The sequence below is a fragment of the Ovis canadensis genome, chromosome 26 (assembly GCF_042477335.2).
Source record: "Ovis canadensis isolate MfBH-ARS-UI-01 breed Bighorn chromosome 26, ARS-UI_OviCan_v2, whole genome shotgun sequence".
NCBI classification, from domain to species: Eukaryota; Metazoa; Chordata; class Mammalia; order Artiodactyla; family Bovidae; genus Ovis; species Ovis canadensis.
The window spans coordinates 29,841,272-29,862,639 of NC_091270.1; the positions used below are offsets into that span (position 1 = coordinate 29,841,272).

Sequence of the window (21,368 nt, forward strand, 5' to 3'; positions counted from 1 at the left end):
CCACAGACCTTCTGTTTGGAGGTCTGGATTGTGGGTGGGTTCAACCTTCCACAGTAGATTTGTGGTCCTATCAGCTGCTCAGCGGTTCTTCCCACTCCTTACCATCCTGGGTTGAGGGTTTTGTTTTTGTTTGTTTTTTTTTTTTTGAGATGGCAGCTCAGTCAGTAAAGAATCTGCTTGCCGTGCAGGAGACTCGGGTTCAATCCCTGGGTTGGGAAGATCCCCTGGAGAAGAAAACGGCAACCCATTCCAGTATTCTTGCCTGGAGAATCCCACGGACAGAGGAGCCTGGCCGGCTATGGTCTATGGGGTTGCAAGAGTCAGACATGACTTAGCGATTATACCACCACCATCACAGTGAGGAGGAATTCAGGCTGAAACCCAAGAGTGAGGTAACTTGCTATGAGTTGCAGGAGAGCACATGTATGTATACCTACTTTCACCGCTCCATGCAGAGCCAACGTTCAAGACAAGAACTCTTCCCCAGGGGCCCCACGAGGACCAGGGCTCAGCCTCACGTGTGCTGTGCATGCGTGTGTCTCTCTGCCCTGAGCTGATCCTGGACCTCATCGCCTGTCTTCTGGGCCCCCGCGGCTGTGAGAACCAAAGGTTTCCAACTTGCATTTGAACTTTTTAGACACTGGGTATTCCTTACCCTCTCATCAGCTCATTTAAAATATCTTTTTTTTTGGGGGGGGGGGAATCCAACATTTTACACCGTTTCTAACTGGATGGTACATCTTGTACTGTAAGTCAGAGCAGTTATAAAACCAACAGTTCTCTCTCAAGGGACGTGAAATAAAACATACAGAAATGTCACTGGGTAAAATTCAGGTTTTATTGCTTATTACATCACTCCATACAACTTTACGTAGACAGACTTTGAGAAAATATACTGGGAGTATTAACCAGATGATGGCAACCTTGATGAGAATGTTCAAGTGTTTTACATAAGGTAGTAAGAGGCACCACTGCCACCATCACCCCCCGGAATTTGTACATTTCATATAAAAAGAGTAAAAATAGTTCATTGGCATTTAACTAGCATCATTCTTTGAAATCTATGAGCCATGACACACCTGAATAAGTTCAGAATCTTCTGCATAAAACAAAGCATTTTTTCCCACTAGCAGATGTAGCAGTTTCAGCTTCTTCAAAAAACCAGCAAATTGGCACAACAAAAACTACGCACACAACATGAAAACCGAAGTTAGCGTATTCCAGTGGTCCTGAATTTCGATGTCTCTATCGGACTAATCCAAGCAATAAAAATGTGATTCAGCATTTAAGAATGAGACTGAGCTTATTCACTGTAGTTATGCTTATGTTAGAATTCAAGCGGTTTAACTGATGCCTATGTGAACCTAGCAAAAACCATGGCTACAACAATCTGCTCTTTTGCTAAGGAAACATCTTTAAAAGTTTACTGTTTGTTAGAAACTCAGACCCAAGCTGCACAGGTATAACCTGAGGGACCAACAGCCAACCTTTCCAGAAACCACGGCAGCAGTCTAAGTATTTGTGAAGCTGGGGAGCATATGCTATCTCACATACATGTCAGTAACTTCCTGCTAAAACTGTACTAATAGTTTCCTCTGTTAATGACTTAAAAAAAAAAAAAATCCAGCAAGCACTACAGTTTAGCATTTGAAAGATTTCCAAGTCTATTTGTACATGGATGCCTGGGCTGAGACACACATTTGGGTACTAGAGAATCAACAAGGCTTAAAATGTGGTTTTATGTGAAACCACTTTGAAGAACTCAGTTACCAAACAACTAAAAATACACAATGGATAAATAGGAATTTATTAAAACCGCTGTCTTTAACAATATAAAAATTAAATATTAAGGCATCTTTTACTCCCATCTAGGTATATGCAGCAAAGAGAAATGGTTTAAATAGGAACCAGCACTTCTATTCAAATATTTTCTAATGTATTTGGCAGATCTTTTATTTTTTTCCTTTCTCTGATTCCATGTATCATTGAAAGCTCTCAGGATCAAACATCGTTACCCAAATCAAAAATATTAACAGATATACATTTGTTAAAAAGCAGTTCACCCTTGAAAAATGAAAAGGACCTAGAAAGAATATTACATACAAAGTTCGTATACGTTACGTATTACTTATAAATTTAAAGTATTTAAATTTCTCTGAAGCAATTTACACTTCAGTAATTAAGAGAAACAAGGAAAAAAGACTTAAAGACGAGAAGCCTGTTAATAGGGATCATACTGTGAACATACTGTTCACTCACTATTCTCCATTGGGATAAGAATTTGAAAAGGCTTGAAACTCCTTTAAAAAATATCACATCCACTGGAATAAGATCCCATAAATTGCCATTGATTATTTGTATTTCCTCGTATTTGTCCATTTATAATTGGTTCCATAAAGTATACTAAACAGTAACATTTTCACCTTTTATTAAGGCAAGTTTGTGAAAATAATTTAATACAACCAGATACCCTTCATGAACTTTCAGCTTGAAACATTTTTTTTTTTACATAAGAAACATACAAAACAATTGTTTTATAAAAAGCTACCTCAATACCAGAAAAGAGTAATGAAAGATTTGGAACCCCATTTACTTATTAAAGGATGCGCTTCCCTCGTCTCAGATTCCAAGGGCTATTCATCGTCTTTAGAGCCAGTTTTGCTCAACTACAAAAAAAGATGAAAACAAATATTCAACAAGTTTAAGCTATCATCTTATCTGAGTTCACTTTTTCCACTTAAAAACAAAAGTCAACATTTATAGTTAACAGAACAGGCAACAGGGTTCAGGTAACTTGTACCACCTAAAGATTTCACCATGTGGAAATACTAATACTTTTTAACTTCAGGCTCAGCTACTTTAAACAGGATTGTTTGATAACATAACCTCAACAGAAAAAGGAAAAAAAATTCCTTAAAGCGTTCCAAGAAATAAATTGGAACCAAGAGTATACAAAACGTGCCATTTATAAAATGAATGATACATATTTTAAAAAAAAAACAATAAATTCTAAAATTTTTAAACTGTGGTAAAAAAATATTAAGATTTATCATCTTAACCAGGCAATTCTTAAAATTTTGAAAATGGTACAACTCTTAAATTGCAGGGTCAGTCTCTTGCCCAAGAAGACGATAAGAAATAAAGATCAACCTCAAATCTTGTGGGTTGGGTTTTAGACCATTGCGGTAAAGCAAACATCACAATAAATCAAGTCACACAAATTTTCTGGATTCCCAGTGAATATAAGTTATATTTACACTATACTGTTGCATTATGTGTAAAAGGACAATGCACATACCTTTATCAAAAAATACTTCATTGCTGAAAAATACAAACCCTCATCTGACAACGCAAGATGGTCACAAACCTTCAATTTGTACAAAACGGTATCTATTGAAGCAGAATAAAGCGAACTGCAGGAATATGAGGTTGGTCCATACGGAGTTTCTTTATTCCAAGTGCAGTTCATGGCTCCTCACTCTCAGATGACTGGGTACTAGGTTTTAGAACCACATAAATTGCTTCAAATAGTTTCTATAGAAAAGGCCCAAACAGCTGGCTTCAAAATAAACTTTACGAAAACACCGCTTTTAAATTACCCGTGTTTGTGGGTCCTCATTGATCCTAATTTTGGATCACAGGAATTACTTCACACAGCACAGTGACAATAATTGGCATGAAAATGCATTTCACAAAGTTCCAGATAGGGCATTAACTCGCTGTGTTAAGGATCTGTTGACGAGGAATGCAAGACAAGCACTGAGAGGAGGGGGCCGAAAATCCCAAGTGGAAAGTAAACAGCTCTGCACAACAGAAACAAAAAGCCTTTCCTGAGGATGGCGGGCAGCCACATTTAGGCGTCTGTCCTGAAAAAAGTACCTCACCTCCACTGAGAAATCAAAGCACTCCTTTTCATGACTTGTTCCTTCAAATTGCATATTATCTATACCTTAGAGTCATGTTTTACATAAACAGTCACACTTTATTGTAGTTAAAACTCACTTCTACAGATTTTCCACTATTTAAAAAAACAAAACCTAAAACTGAGGGGCTAGGGAAGAGAAAAATGTAAAGGATATTTCAAAAATACTTACATGCTGAACGTCAGAAAGGAAACACAGACATCCCCGGTCCAATGCAAAGATTGATGGGGGAGAAAATGGAAGAAGTAAATTTCATTACCTGACAGCAGTAACTGTAACAATCTTTTGAAGAGGAGAGCAAAATGTTACAAACCTTCACCACATCAACCCAGTTCCATCCCCGAGGAAGCTCCCCTTTGTGATCTAGAGGAGAAAAACAGTAACTTTATTGCTAAGACCAATCAGTAATACTTAAATTTAAATAAGATTTTTCTATACTATTCTATACCACAAATGGATTGAAAATTTAAATCATTTATTACTAAGGTGGAAAAACAGCTTATCATCATTGTGCACTGAAAGCACTGTTCCCCTGGGAGTACTTGCAAGGCATTTTAGAGGTACTGCCTTTCTTATTTATCCTCTTCCCATTCAAGACAAAACCTGACATCACAGAAAAAAGATGGAGGTGAGCTGGTAATGCCAGGAAGAGAAGCTAACTAATTTATTAGTTTGATGCCCTTGCGAAACTTCCCTACTTTATACAAGGTCCCCGCTTAATAAGTTATGTCACTGTGCTATTCTGAGTTATATAAATAGATCAATTACAGAAAAAACCCGTTATTTATTGTGTTATGATCTGATGGTAGACCAGACTTCATTTCAAATGAAAGCTGTAGTTCAAAAAAAATTTCAATATACTTCTGTCATAAAGGTAAACAAACAGGAAAATCCCAAACATGTCAGAGAGGGAACCAGCAGGACACATATTTGTTCACTATTCTAATATTCGACAGTATGCAGACTCATGCATACTTTGCCGCTTCACCTTCTTCTTAAATACTTCTCTCTTGTGGTAATTCAGTTCAGTCGCTCAGTAAAGTAGTAGTAAATATTTTCAATATATATTTGTGACCTAAAACTGTCTCTGATCCAAATGGTTTAAGAATAAAGAGTGCAGAGAACCGATATTCTAAATCTAAATACTTACTAGGCACCCATATCACATCAAAGAGCAGTCAAGTGTATCATAAAAGAAGAAAAATAACACAAACCTGTTTTATCTGCCAGCTTACGTTTCTGGGCTTTTGAAAGTTGTTCCTTTTTATCTTTCTTCTTACTTGATGGAGCTGTGTTAGGAGTTTCAACTGAGATGATATTGCTTATGGATGTCTAGACAAAAAGAAATAATTCTTAGACTCTTGCCTTAAAACTTACTGAATTAAACTAAATATGCCCACATCCTGCAATGAGCTGACAATTTTTAGGTTTGTGAAGTAAAAGAATCCTTCATTATTATATTCATTAATCAGGTCAGGAAGCTCAGCACATGACTGGTTTTACTCTCCTAAAAGTTCACACTGAAGGACATAATATTGTTACACGGTTACCACCAGTTTCTTGAGAAAGAAGATCTGATACCAGGATTATCCTAAAGCTCTGAAGTGCGGAGGTAATTTTACAACTCAGTTCATTTGCTATTATTTGAAAGCTTAAATATGTCTTTAGAAAAATCACGTGTGCCTACTTGGAGCCTTCTGGTTCCCAGAGGAAATGAATTATATGAGTTCATGGAGTCAGAGAGACAAAACTGAAAATGCTTACCAGGCGCCAAGCACTGCTGTTAAGTGTTGTACATATATCACTCATTTGATTCTGAGTACAATCTTATGAAGTAACTACTATTATAACTTCTATTTTACAGATGACAAAACTGAGCACAGCAAGATTAAGAAAGCTGCCTAAAGTCACACAGCAAAGAGGGCATTCGCAGGGCCACATGGTCTCGTTCCCAGCGCAGGAGTCCCCGGCCTTCTCTGCTTCTCTAGCTGCCTCTCAGGGTCCAGCTGTAACTATCATTTTGAACGTAATACAAAGTCTCCTTCTAGAGAGCCTAGAAGCCTCTAGAAGCCTAGAGCCTCTGGTGGAGGCTCAGTGGTAAATAATCCACCTGCCAATGCAGGAGACACCGGTTTGATCCCTGATCCGGGAAGATCCCACAAGTCGAGCAGCAGCTAAGCCTGTGTACAACTACTGAGCCTTGCTCTAGAGTCCAGGAGCTGCAACTACGGACGTGCAAACGCTAAGGAGCCTCTGCTCCACAAGAATAGAAGCTGCCAAAATGAGAAGCCCATGCACCGCAACGAGGGAAAAGCCTATGCAGCAAGGAAGATCCAGCACGGCCAAATAAATAAATAAAACTAAAAAAACCACCAGAAACAAAGTCTCCTTCCAATTAAAAAAATAAGTAAATAAGTAGTAAAAATGAATCACTAGTAGCATAAAACCAAAACAAACAAAACGTGGCAAAGCTGAATCCCCTGCTCACAGCAGAATGAACGGGATGGTGGTTCTCCATGAACTGCTCCTTATTGTCCTTGGCGTATTCAAACAACGTGTAGGTCATGGCCGTCCCGAGGTGGACTTCCACTGCTTCCTGTAACTTGGCTAATATGCTCTGTTTCACATCTGACGATCTGCAATGCACAAGAAATACACCGCTAAGAGAAAAGTAAAAAAGGGAGTTACCATGACTGAAATGACAAAGTAACAGTACTCACATGGTGTTGTTAAAAAAGGCATTCATGGATATGATGGGAGGTGTCTGCGGATAGGTTTCTGTCCAGGAAATCTCTATGAGGAAGGCTTTGGGATCCCCGTTTTCACCTATCTGAAGAAAAGGGGAATCTTAGGCTTGTAAAAAGCTCTACAAAGGCAGAATATTAAATGATGATTGTTAAAATGATGACCTCAAAAGCTTGTGATCAGATCGGAAATGTCGTTATTTTGAAAAGTTCAAGGGGGACGAGCTAAGACCCGGGGGGTGAGGGCAGTGTAAACGTGTGTGACTTTTAACCCGCTCTGAGCCTGTTTTAACAGCTTTGGTTGATGTCCAGGGCCTGCCTCCAGTCTTTCCCAGCAGCAACTATATGTCTTATACATACAGTTTTTATACCATCAAAGATCACTGAGGACAAAGGTGAGGACAACAACCGTGGAGAAAAGGAAGAGAATAGATAAAATCCACACACTTGAAATACCTCATCTTTCCCTTCAGTTTTCCAGCTGCTAAATCATAATAGACATTAAGAGCATGTAAATGGATAGGCATTAATCAGCACAATCCCAAGAAACTAGAAAATGAAATGTAAAATTCAGAGAAATAAAGGGCAGAGAGATAAGGAAGAAGTGCCTTAGCCTGGATGACAACTCCTAAATTTTTCTCTTTTTGTTTATTCTATTTTTGAGGTATAATTGACACAGATTATGTTATTTTCAGGTGCATATGACATAATGGTTTGACATTTGTATACACTGCAAAATGATCACCACAATGAATTTAGTTAACATCCATCAACACACACAGTTATAGTTTTTTTTTGTTATGATGAGAACTTTTATGATCTATTCTCTTAGCAACTTTCGAATACACAATAGGGTATTATCAACTGCAGTCGCCATGCTGTACACAATATCCCCAGGACTTATAATTGGAAGTTTATATCTTTAAACAGCCTATTTGACCTGAGCTGCTTAAAGATCTCTTTTTTTTCTTTTGCTTTCCCCAGCTTTTTATTTTGAAAACTTTTACAGAAAAGCTGGAATACAACAATGAACACTACGCACACTTCACTGCGTACAAATCCATCAGTGTCTACACGACAGGACACCCACATGTCCTGCAACATCCTCAGTGAGTAACTGCTGGTTTGGCGCAGACACGGGGAGGACGGGGGGCTGTCCCATTCGCTAGGGTAGGGGGGCCATGGATGGGGAAGTCTGGGCAGGTGACTGGAGGCAGAGAAGGGCCTAGTGGCCACTAAGTCTCCGTTGTTCTGTATGTGGGGTGGTGTGAGGACTGTGGAGCTTGAAAGAGAATTGAGAAGCAGTGAGCAGAGAGGGGACTTTCTGAAGGAAATAACTATAAAGGATTTATTTCCTGTGAGGTCAGTAACAATCATGCATAAGGATCAATTTATTGTAAATGGTGACAATGTCAACAACCATAAACCTTTCCTAAGTCTTTTACAAAAAAAAATACTTCCTCTACCACCCACCACTACTTAACAATTTGGATAAATGGTCTATATTATTTGTTTATGAAATCAAATACTGGTGCTGTTCCATGCCGAAAAAGAATTATAAGCAACCTGTATTTTAAAGAAAAATTGACATTTCATTATATGTGAAAAATTTTCACACATGTTGATAACATAGAACTACAAAAATATCAACTTTTCTTTACTAAGCTGTAAAGCAGTAAGAAGAAAACTAGGCTTGGCCTAGAGACCTGGATTTTAACCCTAACATTTGTCAATATCGCTGTGGAAACTTGGGAAGTCAGGGCTGAGATGCTATCTTTAAGGTAAGAAGGTAAAAACCACAATTTCTAACGTGTCTTCCATTTCTAATATTTTATATTTCTCTTATAATAAACACACATTTATCTTACTTTGAAAAAGCTTCTGAATTAAGTTTTCAAAGTTTGAAAATAACTGATGTCATGGTGATGAGTTTTCATTTTCATTTAAATGTGTCAGCAAATCCAAAGACATAGTAAATGTAAGCCACTAAATTAAAAAAAAAAAAAAAACAGCATTTAAAAAAACAACTTCCCAACAAAGCAGTAAGTGCTCCTATTCATGTCAGGTCTTACCCTGTATTGAAATGAAACTGGACTTAATTCCCGGAAACTTTCATCTCCTTCATAAATAGAGCGTAATGCCTCCAGTTCCATCTGAAAGAAATGAATTAAAAGGGTTTTGTTTAATCGTACAAATGGATTAGAAATAGAACATAAATTTATGTCCACAGTCACACAATTCTTGAAGCCTGAAGGAACTAATAAGAATGAACAAATGGAGAAAAGCTGAAAGGAACCAGTCAGCGTGAGAAGAGGAGGTCTGAAAGACTGGGCAAGAAAATGGTCTTCAAACATCTGAAAATCGGTCCTATGAAAGAAGAATCGAATTTTATTGTTAAATGGAGATCTGGTTCTCACTGCAGGAATTTTGCTTCAGTATATCTGAGACAGAGAGCAGGCATTTGTTTTACTAACAACTGCCCAAATGGTTCTAGGTGGTGGTCCCCGGGCCAAACTGGAAGGAACATTACACTGTACACTGCACGCTTCACAGTAAGAACTGTTCAAGCCTTAGCTTAGAAACTAACCTGGCAAGAGTATTTTAGAAGCATTTGGACATCATGGCTTGTGGGTCTTCTTTAAAGGTAACTTCCAACCCCGAGATACCATTACTTCTATCATGTACTGATAAAAGTGCTAACTTTCAAGCAGTATATTCTAAATGAAGAGTGAGACTGGGATTATTTATCTAGGAGACTGGGATTCTAGACCTGATTTTACCACAAACTCACTGTGCAGCCCTGGGACTGTCACTTTATGTTTGTAGACCCTTCTTCTCATCTGTACACATTACACATTTAGAAGCTCCCTCTAGAGATGACCTGGAGCATCCCTTCCAACTCTCATGTCATATGATTCAATGTCAAAGTGGCATTTCATGGGAAAATACCGAGTGTAAACCATACAACTACCCTAGTACATGGATGCTCAAAACAGACTTCGTATCTGCTGGAAAACCATCAGGTGGATAAATGATTCCTTCCACCAAGCTATACGGCCAGAAGACACTAGGATCATTACTTCCCTGCACCAGAAATTTAACTAACTCAATTAACTTTCTCTGCCGGCCAACAACAGATTCTAAGATGTAAAGGAGATGGGATTCCATCTCCGGGATTCCTAACTCGGAACGCGGGCGCTAAACAGCTGCGGGGTTTAAGGCCAACCAAGTGCACCGGCTTGCGGGCCAAGGACACTCGCCCTTATTAAGAGACCCGGAGGTGGGGGGCGGATCCCCGGCTTTGCAAAAATCCAAAACTGCGGGGCGGGTGGGGGTGGTGGTGGAGAAAAAGCAGAGGTGGGCCCCCACCCCGGTACGCGTGCCGGGGCCTCTCCCCACAGGACGCTGGCAAACTCGGGGCTGCTCCAACCAGACTGCCGCCTTGGGGGCGAGGGGCACCCGCGGGCGGAGAGGGGCACCGCGCCTGCGCGGGGAAGGGGCGTCCTGCCCCGACTCACCTCCTGGTCCTCGTTGGCACCCATCGCCCCGGTCACGGGATGCACGGCGTTTCGTGACAACGAAAAGGAAGCAAGGGCCGTGGCCCCGAGGCCGGGCCGCTCCCTCTCCGGCGCCCTGGGCTGCTGAGACACACACTTCGCGCGGCAGAAGAGTCGCGCGTCCCCGATGCCCGGGCTGAGCGAAGAAGTCGGGCCGCTGACTGCGGACGAGAGGCCGCGGCAGCCGGGGCGCCGGGAGGCTTGGAGGAGCGGCGGCGGGGCGGTGACCGCAAAAGCCCCGCCCTCCCCTCTTTCTCGCTGCTCCTATTGGCTCCTCCTCTCCCCGCCCCCCCAGCTCCTTCTCCTCTAGGACACGGAGCCCCTTCCTTACGTTTCCGGGAGCGGCGTCCAGTTCCGGGGCTGCGATTGGTGCAGAGCGCTGTCAGTCAGGTCCGGAAAGTGCTTCCTGTGCCTGCGGAGGTGGGCCCTGGGAAGTTTCGCTTGCTGGCCCCGGCGCAGGGGCGGCGGCGGAAGGGGCGACGGACCCAGCCTCCCCGGCGGCGTTCTGTGACATCTCTGCCTGCTTCCTCTCGTCCTCTGCCGGCTGGTGGTGAGCGGCCAAAGCCGCAGCGGGCCCGGGACGTGCGACCCAAGTAAGTCTGAGTCGGAAGACCTCCGGGGCCGGGAGAAACCTCCGGGGCCGGGAGAAACCGCCGAGGGAGATTGCTAGCGCCTAAAGATGCTGGTTGTTTGTTTGTTTTTTTTTTTTTTTTTTGCGGGGGTGGGTTGCGGGGGGAGCCTGTGATATCCTGCAGCATCAGCGAGTGCATTCCTCTTTTAGCTGCTAAAGAAAAGACGCCCCAGCTTTAAAGGGGGTGGGGCGGGGAGGAGAGGAGGAGGGTAAGCGTCTGCCTTTAGGGCTGCAGCGTTTCTTCATTTGAGCTCCGGGGAGCAAGATTCTGGACCGCGGGGCGGGGGGGTGCGGCGCATGTCTTTCCTAAGTCGGGCTATTGCTTCACACCCTCAACATCAGCTTTTGTTTCACCGTCCTGGCTCCAAGCTGTCTTTCCTCTTTTGATCGTTTTTGTAGCTGGACATCGTTGAGTCCCATCCTTACCGGCCTTGTGTTCTGCGCATCCTGAACCTCCATTAACTAAAAAATAGGGACTGCATTATTATTGTTCTTATTACCTGCCACTTTGATTAGATCACCTTTCTTTGCAGTCTGTCATTCTTTCTAAGGGGGCTCCCCTGGTGGCGTTACTGGTAAAGAACCCACCCGCCAATGCAGGAGACATAAGCGTGGTGGGTTCGGTCTCTGGGTTGGGAAGATCCCCTCGAGGAGGAAATGGCAACCCACTCCAGTATTCTTGCCTGGAGAATCCCATAACAGAGGAACCTGGCGGGCTACAGTCCATGGGGTCGCAAAGAGTCTGACACGACTTAAGCGACTTAGCACTCATGCATTCTTTCTGAGCGTCTTCCTTGTAGTTGTATGATCACGCCAGCTTCCAGACTACTTCCCTTGCACTACTTGCTCTCCCATCCAGAGTGTTTACTTCCTACTTCTACATCTCCTTCCAGGTCATAGTTTGGTTAGTTGCCTCATTGGTTTCTTCCAGGAGATCTGGGAATTTCTCCTATAGGCTGTCATCGAGATCCATAGAACCTCTGCAGTTGGCCTTTGCTGATATTCTTCCCATTTTTGGGGGCCACTGATTAGGCATAGCCATTTCAAATGCAAAAACTTCCTAAGGTAGTATGCGGCAAGACTTTCTGATGTATTTTCACACAGTAATTTTTGGTAGAGTCACCATCATTTAGAGCTGCATGGTGCTGCTGCTGCTGCTAAGTCGCTTCAGTCGTATCCGATTGTGTGCGACCCCATAGATGGCAGCCCACCAGGCTCCCCTGTCCCTGGGATTTGCATAGTTTAGTATAATAGCCAGTCATCATAAATGGCATATGAAATAGACTAGCCTGATTGAGATGTGCTCTGAGTGTACAATACACACCAGGCTTTGAAAGACTTAGTATTAAAAAAACTAGTAACTTTATAGTTACATTGAATTGATAATATTTTGGACATTGGTTAAATAGCATATTAATAAAATTAATTTCATCCTTTTTTAATGTGACTACTACAAAAGATGAAATGATTTATGTATTAGTAGTTTATGTTATGTTTCTCTTGGACAGTGATTAATAGTCATTTCTGTTTCTCCTTATTTCCACCCCATATGCAAGGACCACAGCTGATTCTTTTGAGTCTTTGGGGTTGTTAAAGGAAGTGGGCCTTTAGGGCTCTAATCTAGACTTCTGGGATCAAGCGGTGGCACTCAGATTGTGCTTTGACCATCTCTTCTATTTTCACCCCAAATTCACTGAAACTAGAATAGCTATTTTTCTGAACATGCCGTCCTTTGCCCTCATAGCTTACTCTAGTCCTCAGAATATCTGTTGAAGCAGTTCTGAAACGTCTGTCTATTGTAGACGTCTGTTGTTTCTGGTAGGCTTTCCAAACCGTTTATCTAATATCCGGTGTTCCTTTAGGACCTAAGGTGAGAAGCCTAATAGCCTTTCCTAAATCAACTTTTCAGGTAAAAATACTGTTTCAGTGGCCCAAGTGCTTCTCACAGAAATTGTGTGTGAGTCCTGTATGACATGCTGGTGAAGATAACCTCTGAAACGAGTCTTATGGTACATGTGTATGGAATCAAGAAATTATTCTTGTAATACAGTGATAATTCTGTTCACAATAAACACATCTTTATATGATTGCTTTTGTAAATTTAGTGCATCTTGGATTGATACAGACTGCTTCTCAGCTAAAGGACACAATAGAAATATATTCTCCTAGAGGATTCCATTCATTATTAATTTTTCCCTTGTAGATTTTCCTTTAAGTGATGTATTTGTATTAATTGTGGAGAAATGAGAAAACATAGCTATTTTAGATAATCAGCATACAATTTTAGTGATAGCTCAGAAAATCAGAAATTAGACATTAGCAGTTACAGAGAAGTTAGAGATAATTGTACTCTATTGTATAAGTCAGTCAGTCATTACTATTGCTATTTTAATAACTGAAGTGGGTGGTTTGATCACCCTCCTGTGATTTTGGTCTGTTCATCCTGAAGTTCTGCGTGGTTTTCAGATGCTACAAGAAGTAGTGATTTGCTTAGAGTTGGCTACAGTCGTTGCGCATGCTGTTGTCCAGTCGCTCGGTAGTGTCCCACTCTTTGCAGCCCCATGGACTGCAGAACGCCAGGATTCCCTGTCCTTTTCCATCTCTCGGAGCTTGCTCAGACTCATGTCCGTCCATTCAGTGATGCCATCCAGTCTCATCCTCTGTCATCCCCTTCTCCTCCCACCTTCAGTCTTTTCCATTGAGTCAGTTCTTTGCATCAGGTGGCCAGAGTATTGGAGTTCTAGCTTCAGCATCAATCCTTCCAATGAGTATTCAGGACTGATTTCCTTTAGGATAGACTGGTTGGATCTCCCTGCAGTCCAAGGGACTCTCAAGAGTCCTCTCCAGTAGCACAGTTCAAAAGCATCAATTCTTCAGCACTCAGTTTTCTTTATAGTCCAACTTTCTCAGTCCATACATGACTACTGGAAAAATCCTAGCTTTGACTAGATGGACCTTTGTTGGCAAAGTAATTGTCTCTGCATTTTAATATGCTGCCTAGGATTTCATAGCTTTTCTGTCAAGGAGCAAGCATCTTTTAATTTCATGGCTGCAGTCACCATCTTCAGTGATTTTGGAGCCCAAAAAAATAAAGTGTCATTGTTTCCCTGTCTATTTGCCTTGAAGCGATGGGACCGGATGCCATGATCTTCATTTTCTGAATGTTGAGTTTTAAGCCAACATTTTCCACTCTCATCTTTCACTTTCATCAGGAGGCTGTTTAGTTCCTGTTCACTTTTTGCCATAAAGGTGGTATCTGCGTATCTGAGGTTATTTACATTTCTCCCAGAAATCTTGATTCCAGCTTGTGCTTCCTCCAGCCCAGTGTTTCTCATGATGTACTCTGCATATAAGTTAAATAAGCAGGGTGACAATATACAGCCTTGATGTACTCCTTTCCCAATTTGGAAACAGTCCATTGTTCCATGTGCGATTCTAACTGTTGCTTCCTGACCTGCATACAGATTTCTCAAGAGGCAGGTCAGGTGGTCTGGTAATCCCATCTCTTGAAGAATTTTCCACAGTTTGTTGTGATCTACACAGTCAAGGCTTTGGCATAATCAGTAAAGCAGAAGTAGATGTTTTTCTGGAATTCTCTTGCTTTTTCGATGATCCAACGAATGTCGGCAATTTGATCTCTGGTTCCTCTGCCTTTTCTAAATCCAGCTTGAACATCTGGAAGTTCACAGTTCACATACTGTTGAATCCTGGCTTGGAGACTTTTTGAGCATTACTTTGCTAGCATGTGTGATGAGTGCAATTGTGTGGTAGTTTGAGCTTTCTTTGGCATTGCCTTTCTTTGGGATTGGAATGAAAACTGACCTTTACAGTCCTGTGGCCACTGCTGAGTTTTCCAGATTTGCTGGCATATTGAGTGGAGCACTTTCACAGAATCATCTTTTAGGATTTGAAATACCTCAACTGGAATTCCATCACCTTCACTAGCTTTGTCTGTAGTGATGCTTCCTAAGGCCCACTTGGCTTCTCATTCCAGGATGTCTGGCTCTAGGTGAGTGATCACACCATCGTGATTATCTGGGTCATGAAGATCTTTTTGTAGAGTTCTGTATATTCTTGCCACCTCTTCTTAATATCTTCTGCTTCTGTTAGGTCCATACCATTCCTGTCCTTTAGTGTGCCCATCTTTGCATGAAATGTTCCCTTAGTATCTCTTCATTTTCTTGGAGGTCTCTAGTCTCCCATTCTGTTGTTTTCCTTTGTTTCTTTGCATTGATCACTGAGGAAGGCGTTCTTATCTCTCCTTGCTGTTCTTTGGAACTCTGCTTTCAGATGGGTATATCTTTCCTTTTTCTCCTTTGCCTCTAGCTTCTCTTCTTTTCTCAGCTATTTGTAAGGCCTCCTCAGACAACTATTCATTTTTGGATTTCTTTTTCTGTGGGATGGTCTTGATCCCTGCCTCCTGTACAATGTCCGAACATACCTCCATCCATAGTTCATCAGGCACTCTGTCTATCAGATCTAATCCCTTGAATCTATTTCTTACTTCCACTGTATAATCATAAGGGATTTGATTTAGGTCATACCTGAATGGTCTAGTGGTTTTCCCTACTTTCTTCGATTTAAGTCTGAATTTGGCAATAAGGAGTTCATGATCTGAGTCACAGTCAGCTCCTGGTCTTGTTTTTGCTGACTGTATTGAGCTTCGACGGCAAAGAATATAATCAGTCTGATTTTGGTATTGACCATCTGGTGATGTCCATGTGTAGTTATTAAATTCTAATAGGTCCAATTCAAGAATTAAAGTTTTCCCATTTGCTGTCTTCTTTTGGATTTGCTCGACAGTTTGTAAACACTCAAAGTCTTTTGCCTTTTTGTAATATTTCCTGAATGGTAGAGGTTCATATATTAGATGAGGATGTGGGCTTTCACTAAATTGATTATTGATGTATTAATGTTTGCATTTCAGAGTTTTCGTGACGTCTTAAACATGAGCCCCACCCAGTGGGACTTCCCTGTGGAATTATGTTGTCGGCCTATGGCTTTCGTCACTCTCACAGGCCTGGATGTGGTCTATAATGCTGTCCATCGAGCTGTCTGGGATGCCTTCTGTGCCAACCGGAGGGCTGATCGGGTACCGATTTCTTTCAAGGTGCTCCCAGGTGACCACGAGTATCCTAAATGTAGACCCAAGGTAATGACGTTATGCTTGCAAGGGGACCCTCCTTCTCCCTCTATCTCCCCTTCTTTTAGTGTGTATATCTTTTTTGTCCCTATATCTGTGCAGAGAACCCCCTGAGTTGATCAGGGGTATGGTTACAGAGGTGCATGAAGAAAACTCTAGATCTTTTCATGTGTGTAATATGCTGCAAGCTCCCAAGTTGTTTCGTATCCTGTCCTCTCTTTCCTCGTGTGGAGTAAAGGTTGGACCAGCATGAGCTGGAGTAGTCTGGGTTGGTGCAGGTGCTCTGGGGGTGATTCGAGAGTTTCTGGGTGCTTCGGGCCATCCCCCCCATGACGTGGCACTCCTGCTGACTCACAGTGACTGCCCTTCTGCCACTGTACTTAGGAATTAGCCTTCATTTCTTTCTTTTACCCACAAGGAGGTATAATGCCATCCTGGTCACATGACTTCGAAACAAATGAAGCTATTTTGGGCTTTAGAGAACACCTGAGCAGCTTTTATAAGAGCAGAATCTGGGATAGTGAGGAATATAAGTAGAATTTATTGGGGAAAGGGCTGTTTAATTCAGCCTCTTGAATTTGAAAGCTTGACATAGTTATTTGAAAGACTTGACGTCATTAAAAATGCTTTGGCTTTGGTCCTTCTTTAAATGATTACGGTACTGGCTCTAGGGTTGAGTAGCTACCTCTAAAAATTGCTGTCTCTTATTTGGTCTCTGTAAAAAGTGTTATCTTTAAAAAGTGTGGCATGTGTATATGAAATGAGAGAAATACACAGAAAGTGCCTGCACTCCGTTGACAAGTGGTCTCTGCTGTTCTCGTTGTCAAGCGCCTCTTTTCAACTTTGGTCAATGTTTGCAGAGAACTTCGTATGAGTGGTACATCCCCAAAGGGATCTTAAAAACTGGCTGGATGAACAAACATCTGAATCTGGTGCCAGCCCTGGTGGTCGTGTTCTATGAGCTGGACTGGGACGAGCCCCAGTGGAAGGAGAAGCAGTCCGAATGTGCCACCAGAGTGGAAATAGTCAGGTATGGTCCCCTTTGTGAGGTTGGCCGTGTGAGGCCAGACCCACCTCTGGAGCTTACCGACACTTACTGAAGGCAGCTGAATGCTGTTAAGACTACAGTGGTCGTTCGGGGATCACTGGCCTCTGGGGAGGCCTGTTGCCATGGTAACAGGTAGCATTAACTGACCTTAACTTACAGTATGCTAAGCAATGGGAAGAAATTTCAAAGACAAATTGGCCTGAATATCCAAATATTTTTTTCTTGCATTTGTATATTTTTTTTAACTGTAGCGGTTTATTATTTAGTCTAATAAAGCACCTTTTGCTTTATCACTGTTTGTTTCTAATAATTCTTTTGGATGACTTCTCTAACATATCACTATAAAGAAATAAGTTGTTATATAACTTTTATATTAAAGTTTATGTTAAACTTTTGCCTTCTAAGAAGATTTTTTTTGTAAGAAATAGGAGCTCAATGTGAGATTATACTTGTAAAATTTAAATCATTGTGGCATGTATGTTTCATTATATGTGGGGAAAAAAATTCCCCTAATCTTGATTTTTTTTTTCTTTTACTTTAAATTTGTCTTTCTTGGACTAAATTGTCAATCTTGTATCTTATGTAAAATTTTGAATATACTTTTTGTTTGTTTGTTTGTTGTTTTTTTTTTGAATACACTTTTTAAGTAAAAACAGTTTAATTATTAATTCATCTTATTGCTCTTTTTCCGCTGCAGGCAGAGTTTACAAGGGAGAAACACCAAAGTTGCAGTGGTTCTGATTCAGAAGAAAACCCCCTTACCCCCAGGTAGCAGAAGGTTGCTTAACAACTAATTGATTGGTTTATCCCTCCAGTTCTTATTACCAGAAGGCATCATCTTTAATATTAAAATCTTTTGCATTCTGTTACGAGAAAGATGGTGTGTTAACCTTAAAAAAGTGCCAATAACACAGGAGTAAATGCTTATTATAAAGAAATTAAAAACACTAAAGAGTGCCCATCTTCTCAAGTGCTGCTCCCTAGTTCCATTCACCTCACCTAGGGAGGCACATATTAATTGACACCATAGTTGTTCACTTAATGTTTAAAATTAAAGGCTGTTTTGCTTTTGAAATCTAGTTGAAATTATATTCCTTACATAATTTTTTTTTTTTTTAATTTCCAGTAGGGCAGAGAAAAGTGCGGCGGGGTGGGGGTTTGGGTCTAGTTTTCTATAAGAAAATGTCTTATTTCAAGTGCTTATTTCTTCTACCATCTCAAGCTTTAGAAGCCAAAATGTATTTTTGTTTCTGTGTTGAAACTTGAAGCATCTTAAATAGTTTTCCAAACCATTTTCATGAATTATTGCTTTTATTTTTAGTTACGATTTTGAAACAGTTATGTGGTGTATCCGTTGTCTTTCCTTGGCCTGTCTGTCTTGGCTCTGTAGAATATTCCACAGTGTTTTTCTGTGATAGAGATGTGTGGTACAGCTTCTGAGCACCCCACAGAGCTCTCAAGGGTGCCTGGGGTCCTACAGATGTGGTGAAAAGTGGCTTCAGTTTTTTTTAATTACATTGTACCAATCTGGGGAAGTGTTCATTAAGAAAAATATATTGATTTTCTCTCTTTATGGAACTTGTTGTGAACAGGAGAAGATGTCATTGCTTCAGAAAGGGCTGCCGCCTTATGCAACGCGTGTGAGCTCTCAGGAAAGTCTTTGTTTGTACTGCCCCATACAGACCACCTTGTGGGTTATATTATAAGGTAAATAACAGAGACAATATATTGAATTGTTTAAGTTTTGACTAATCCATTTTATGTTACTTTTCTGCACATTTTCCTTAGAAATACTGAAACCCTTTTATAACTTCAGAACTCTTCCAAGGAGGAAGAGCCTTGAAGGTCAATCTTTGTCTGACTTTGTCTGACTTTGAAGTCAGCTTTCTTTCATCCCTGGGAAGATACTTCTGATATGTACTTATTTTCATAAGCAGAACTTTGAGTTGTTTATCCGTCTTCAGGCAATTTTCTTCCTCTGTAATCTCATAATTACAGAATGAAGCAGGATTTAACTTACATAAATGTTACTTTCACCTCATTTGCTAATTCTCACTTCTGGTCCCTTTCCTGTTTTCTTTATCTTTAAACCCTAAATGTTATAGTCACAAAAACAGTCAAATATAATTGAGTATTAGATATCTTATTTCTTTCATACTTATAAAATAATAAAATAATTAGAGTGGTTGTAATCTTAGAGCTTACCTAATTTTTACAAATTGTAGAGTTATTTTTATTGATTATTTCTTAGACTGTAAATAATTTTAAACGGCTTTTGGTGGGTCTTCTTACTAGATTTTTTTTTCCCCCTAAAAATTTAGTTAATAGTTTGTTTTACTTTTTATCTTACGAAGTAAATCAGGCATTATTTCTGTCAGGATTTACTTTCAGGTCTTAGAAATGTGATTCTTGAAAACACTTTGGTTTAAAGTAACTTTGGTGTTTGAATGTTGGTTGTTTTTTTTTTAACAGATTAGAAAATGCCTTTTATGAACATGCACAGACTTATTACTACACTGAGATTAGAAGAGTGAAATCTCATAAAGAATTTTTGAATAAAACAACACACCAGGTACATGTCTTTTCCTAAAGAAGGAAATAGTAGCAGCATTCTAGAGCGGATTATTCATCATCAGTTATTTTTGAGGAGATTAAAGTTCTTAAATACTTTGATGTTTTAAAATGTCTTCTGTACTTTTGAGCTTTTTTTAAAAAGCTTTTAAAAATTAATTTATCTTTTGTCCTCTTTGCCCTTAAAGCTCATTCAGATGTACCTTTATAGCCTTCTTAACTACATTTGTTTACTGGAGTAATCCTGAACCTTACTTTCAAATAGTTTCCTTTATACTTTAGATTTCCTCTTAACAAGCATTATTATAATTTTTATCTTTTTAAGGGAAGATGTGTAATGTATTTTTTTTCCTATTTTTTCAGCTTTTATTTGTTAGACATCAGTTCAAAATAGCTTTCTTCAGTGAGTTGAAACAAGATACACAGAATGCTCTGAAGTAAGTTTCTAATAGTTGTCAAACTAGATTTCTTAACAATAACATATTAAGAGCAATTTCTGAATCACAACCAAACTTTAATTTTTAAAATGTTTATCTTGGTTAGATTCAGGTTCGTAATATTCAGTTTAATTTTTCTAGAGATAAATGGAATATAATGTTTGAATTTTTTGGAAAAATATCCATTTTATTATCAGAAGTAAATTTTATAGTATTAAAAAGCTTTCTGTTCTAACTTAATTAATTTCATGATCTAAAGACATAGAGTACTACAGTCTTTCCCATCTTGTTGCCTGCTTCTCATTTGTATACTCAGTAAAACCCTCATGTTAAGACTGATTTTCAAAGTTTAATATGTACTGACCATTATCTGAATCAAACTTAATTTTTTAAGGTGTGTAGTACATTTATTCAATTCAACTCTGATTTTATTTTAATTAATTTGTTTTTAGTTTATAATACCTGCCAGTAGCATCATCTATTATTCAAAGGCTCTGTTTAGCACTTTGAAGAATAGTTGCAGAGGCGTTGGCAGTGGTTAGATATTTTATCCCTTTGCTTTTATTTTGCTACACACAATATAGTAAAACATCTCTTTCTAGCTTAACTGAATTTTTTGAGATTGACAGTGCCAGTGTAGCAAAAGGATAAAAACCAGCTTTATACCCTAAAATTGAGGAAGGACTAAGTCTACTTGGGAGTGGAATAGAGAAAAATCTTAAGTCCGTCATTCAGAAGAATATTGCAGGAACCTTTTCTTGTTTGTTTCTGATGAGGTGCTAAACACCAAATCATGTTTTATAAATCTCAGCAACTTCATATATAGTTTTAGCTGGTTTTAAAAGGTAGTTTATTTATTGTCCATGGTATTAGTGAAACACCTTCAATTCTAATTCTGTTCAAAAACAGTGCTGGGAAGAAAGCTGTTACCTGGAGAAGTCAGGCGCAGTTTTCTTTGGAGAAGACTGCGATTTTCCTCATTACCTTCTGTCTTCTGTCAGACTTCGCTTTCTCAGCCTGTTCTCTCCTTAAGCACTAGCTGCCCTGAGGCTGTCTCCACTGAGCCCGTGCCCTAGACCAGTGGTTCCCGCTTCATGTGGAAAGAAACCTGGCTTTAAAGCTGCTGACCATCTCTGTCTTGATGTCTCCTTCTTTGCTCATACAATGTCTGTCTGTTTGAGGAGCTCAACAATGATGCTTTTAAAAATTACTTGTTATTTAACAGAATGTTAATTTTGCCATGTAACTCTTGGTCAATTTTCCACTTTACTTTTGTTTTTCCAACTTATTTCTTGTCAGCTGTAGACAGATGTT

General features: G+C 40.0%; 2 protein-coding genes across 6 annotated transcripts in view; one reads left to right on the top strand and one right to left on the bottom strand.

Annotated features, from left to right (window-relative positions):
- Nucleotides 1–824: 824 nt before the first annotated feature.
- RWDD4 (RWD domain containing 4) lies at nucleotides 825–10,539 on the bottom strand. Of its 5 annotated transcripts, XM_069573169.1 has the most exons (8): nucleotides 10,186–10,529; nucleotides 8,740–8,820; nucleotides 6,644–6,753; nucleotides 6,412–6,559; nucleotides 5,138–5,255; nucleotides 4,237–4,286; nucleotides 4,095–4,097; nucleotides 825–2,666 (listed from the first exon to the last, which is right to left on the bottom strand). In XM_069573169.1, exons 1-8 carry the CDS (start codon nucleotides 10,207–10,209, stop codon nucleotides 2,634–2,636), a joined length of 567 nt encoding a protein of 188 aa, XP_069429270.1. In that variant the 5' UTR covers nucleotides 10,210–10,529; the 3' UTR covers nucleotides 825–2,633. The 5 variants fall into 5 exon arrangements, with proteins under 5 accessions (XP_069429270.1, XP_069429271.1, XP_069429268.1 ...); XM_069573170.1 differs by lacking the exon at nucleotides 4,095–4,097 and having other exon boundaries at nucleotides 4,233–4,286; nucleotides 10,186–10,539; XM_069573167.1 differs by having other exon boundaries at nucleotides 2,580–2,666; nucleotides 4,095–4,286.
- A 16-nt stretch (nucleotides 10,540–10,555) lies between these two features.
- The window catches only part of TRAPPC11 (trafficking protein particle complex subunit 11), a 37,179-nt gene continuing 26,366 nt past the window's right edge, over nucleotides 10,556–21,368 (top strand). Inside the window, exons 1-7 of the mRNA XM_069573172.1 lie at nucleotides 10,556–10,817; nucleotides 15,783–16,007; nucleotides 16,859–17,028; nucleotides 17,744–17,814; nucleotides 18,639–18,753; nucleotides 19,519–19,618; nucleotides 19,981–20,054. Coding sequence (XP_069429273.1) covers nucleotides 15,804–16,007; nucleotides 16,859–17,028; nucleotides 17,744–17,814; nucleotides 18,639–18,753; nucleotides 19,519–19,618; nucleotides 19,981–20,054 — 734 coding nt within the window. The 5' untranslated portion in view covers nucleotides 10,556–10,817; nucleotides 15,783–15,803. The remainder of the gene's footprint in view (nucleotides 10,818–15,782; nucleotides 16,008–16,858; nucleotides 17,029–17,743; nucleotides 17,815–18,638; nucleotides 18,754–19,518; nucleotides 19,619–19,980; nucleotides 20,055–21,368) is intronic.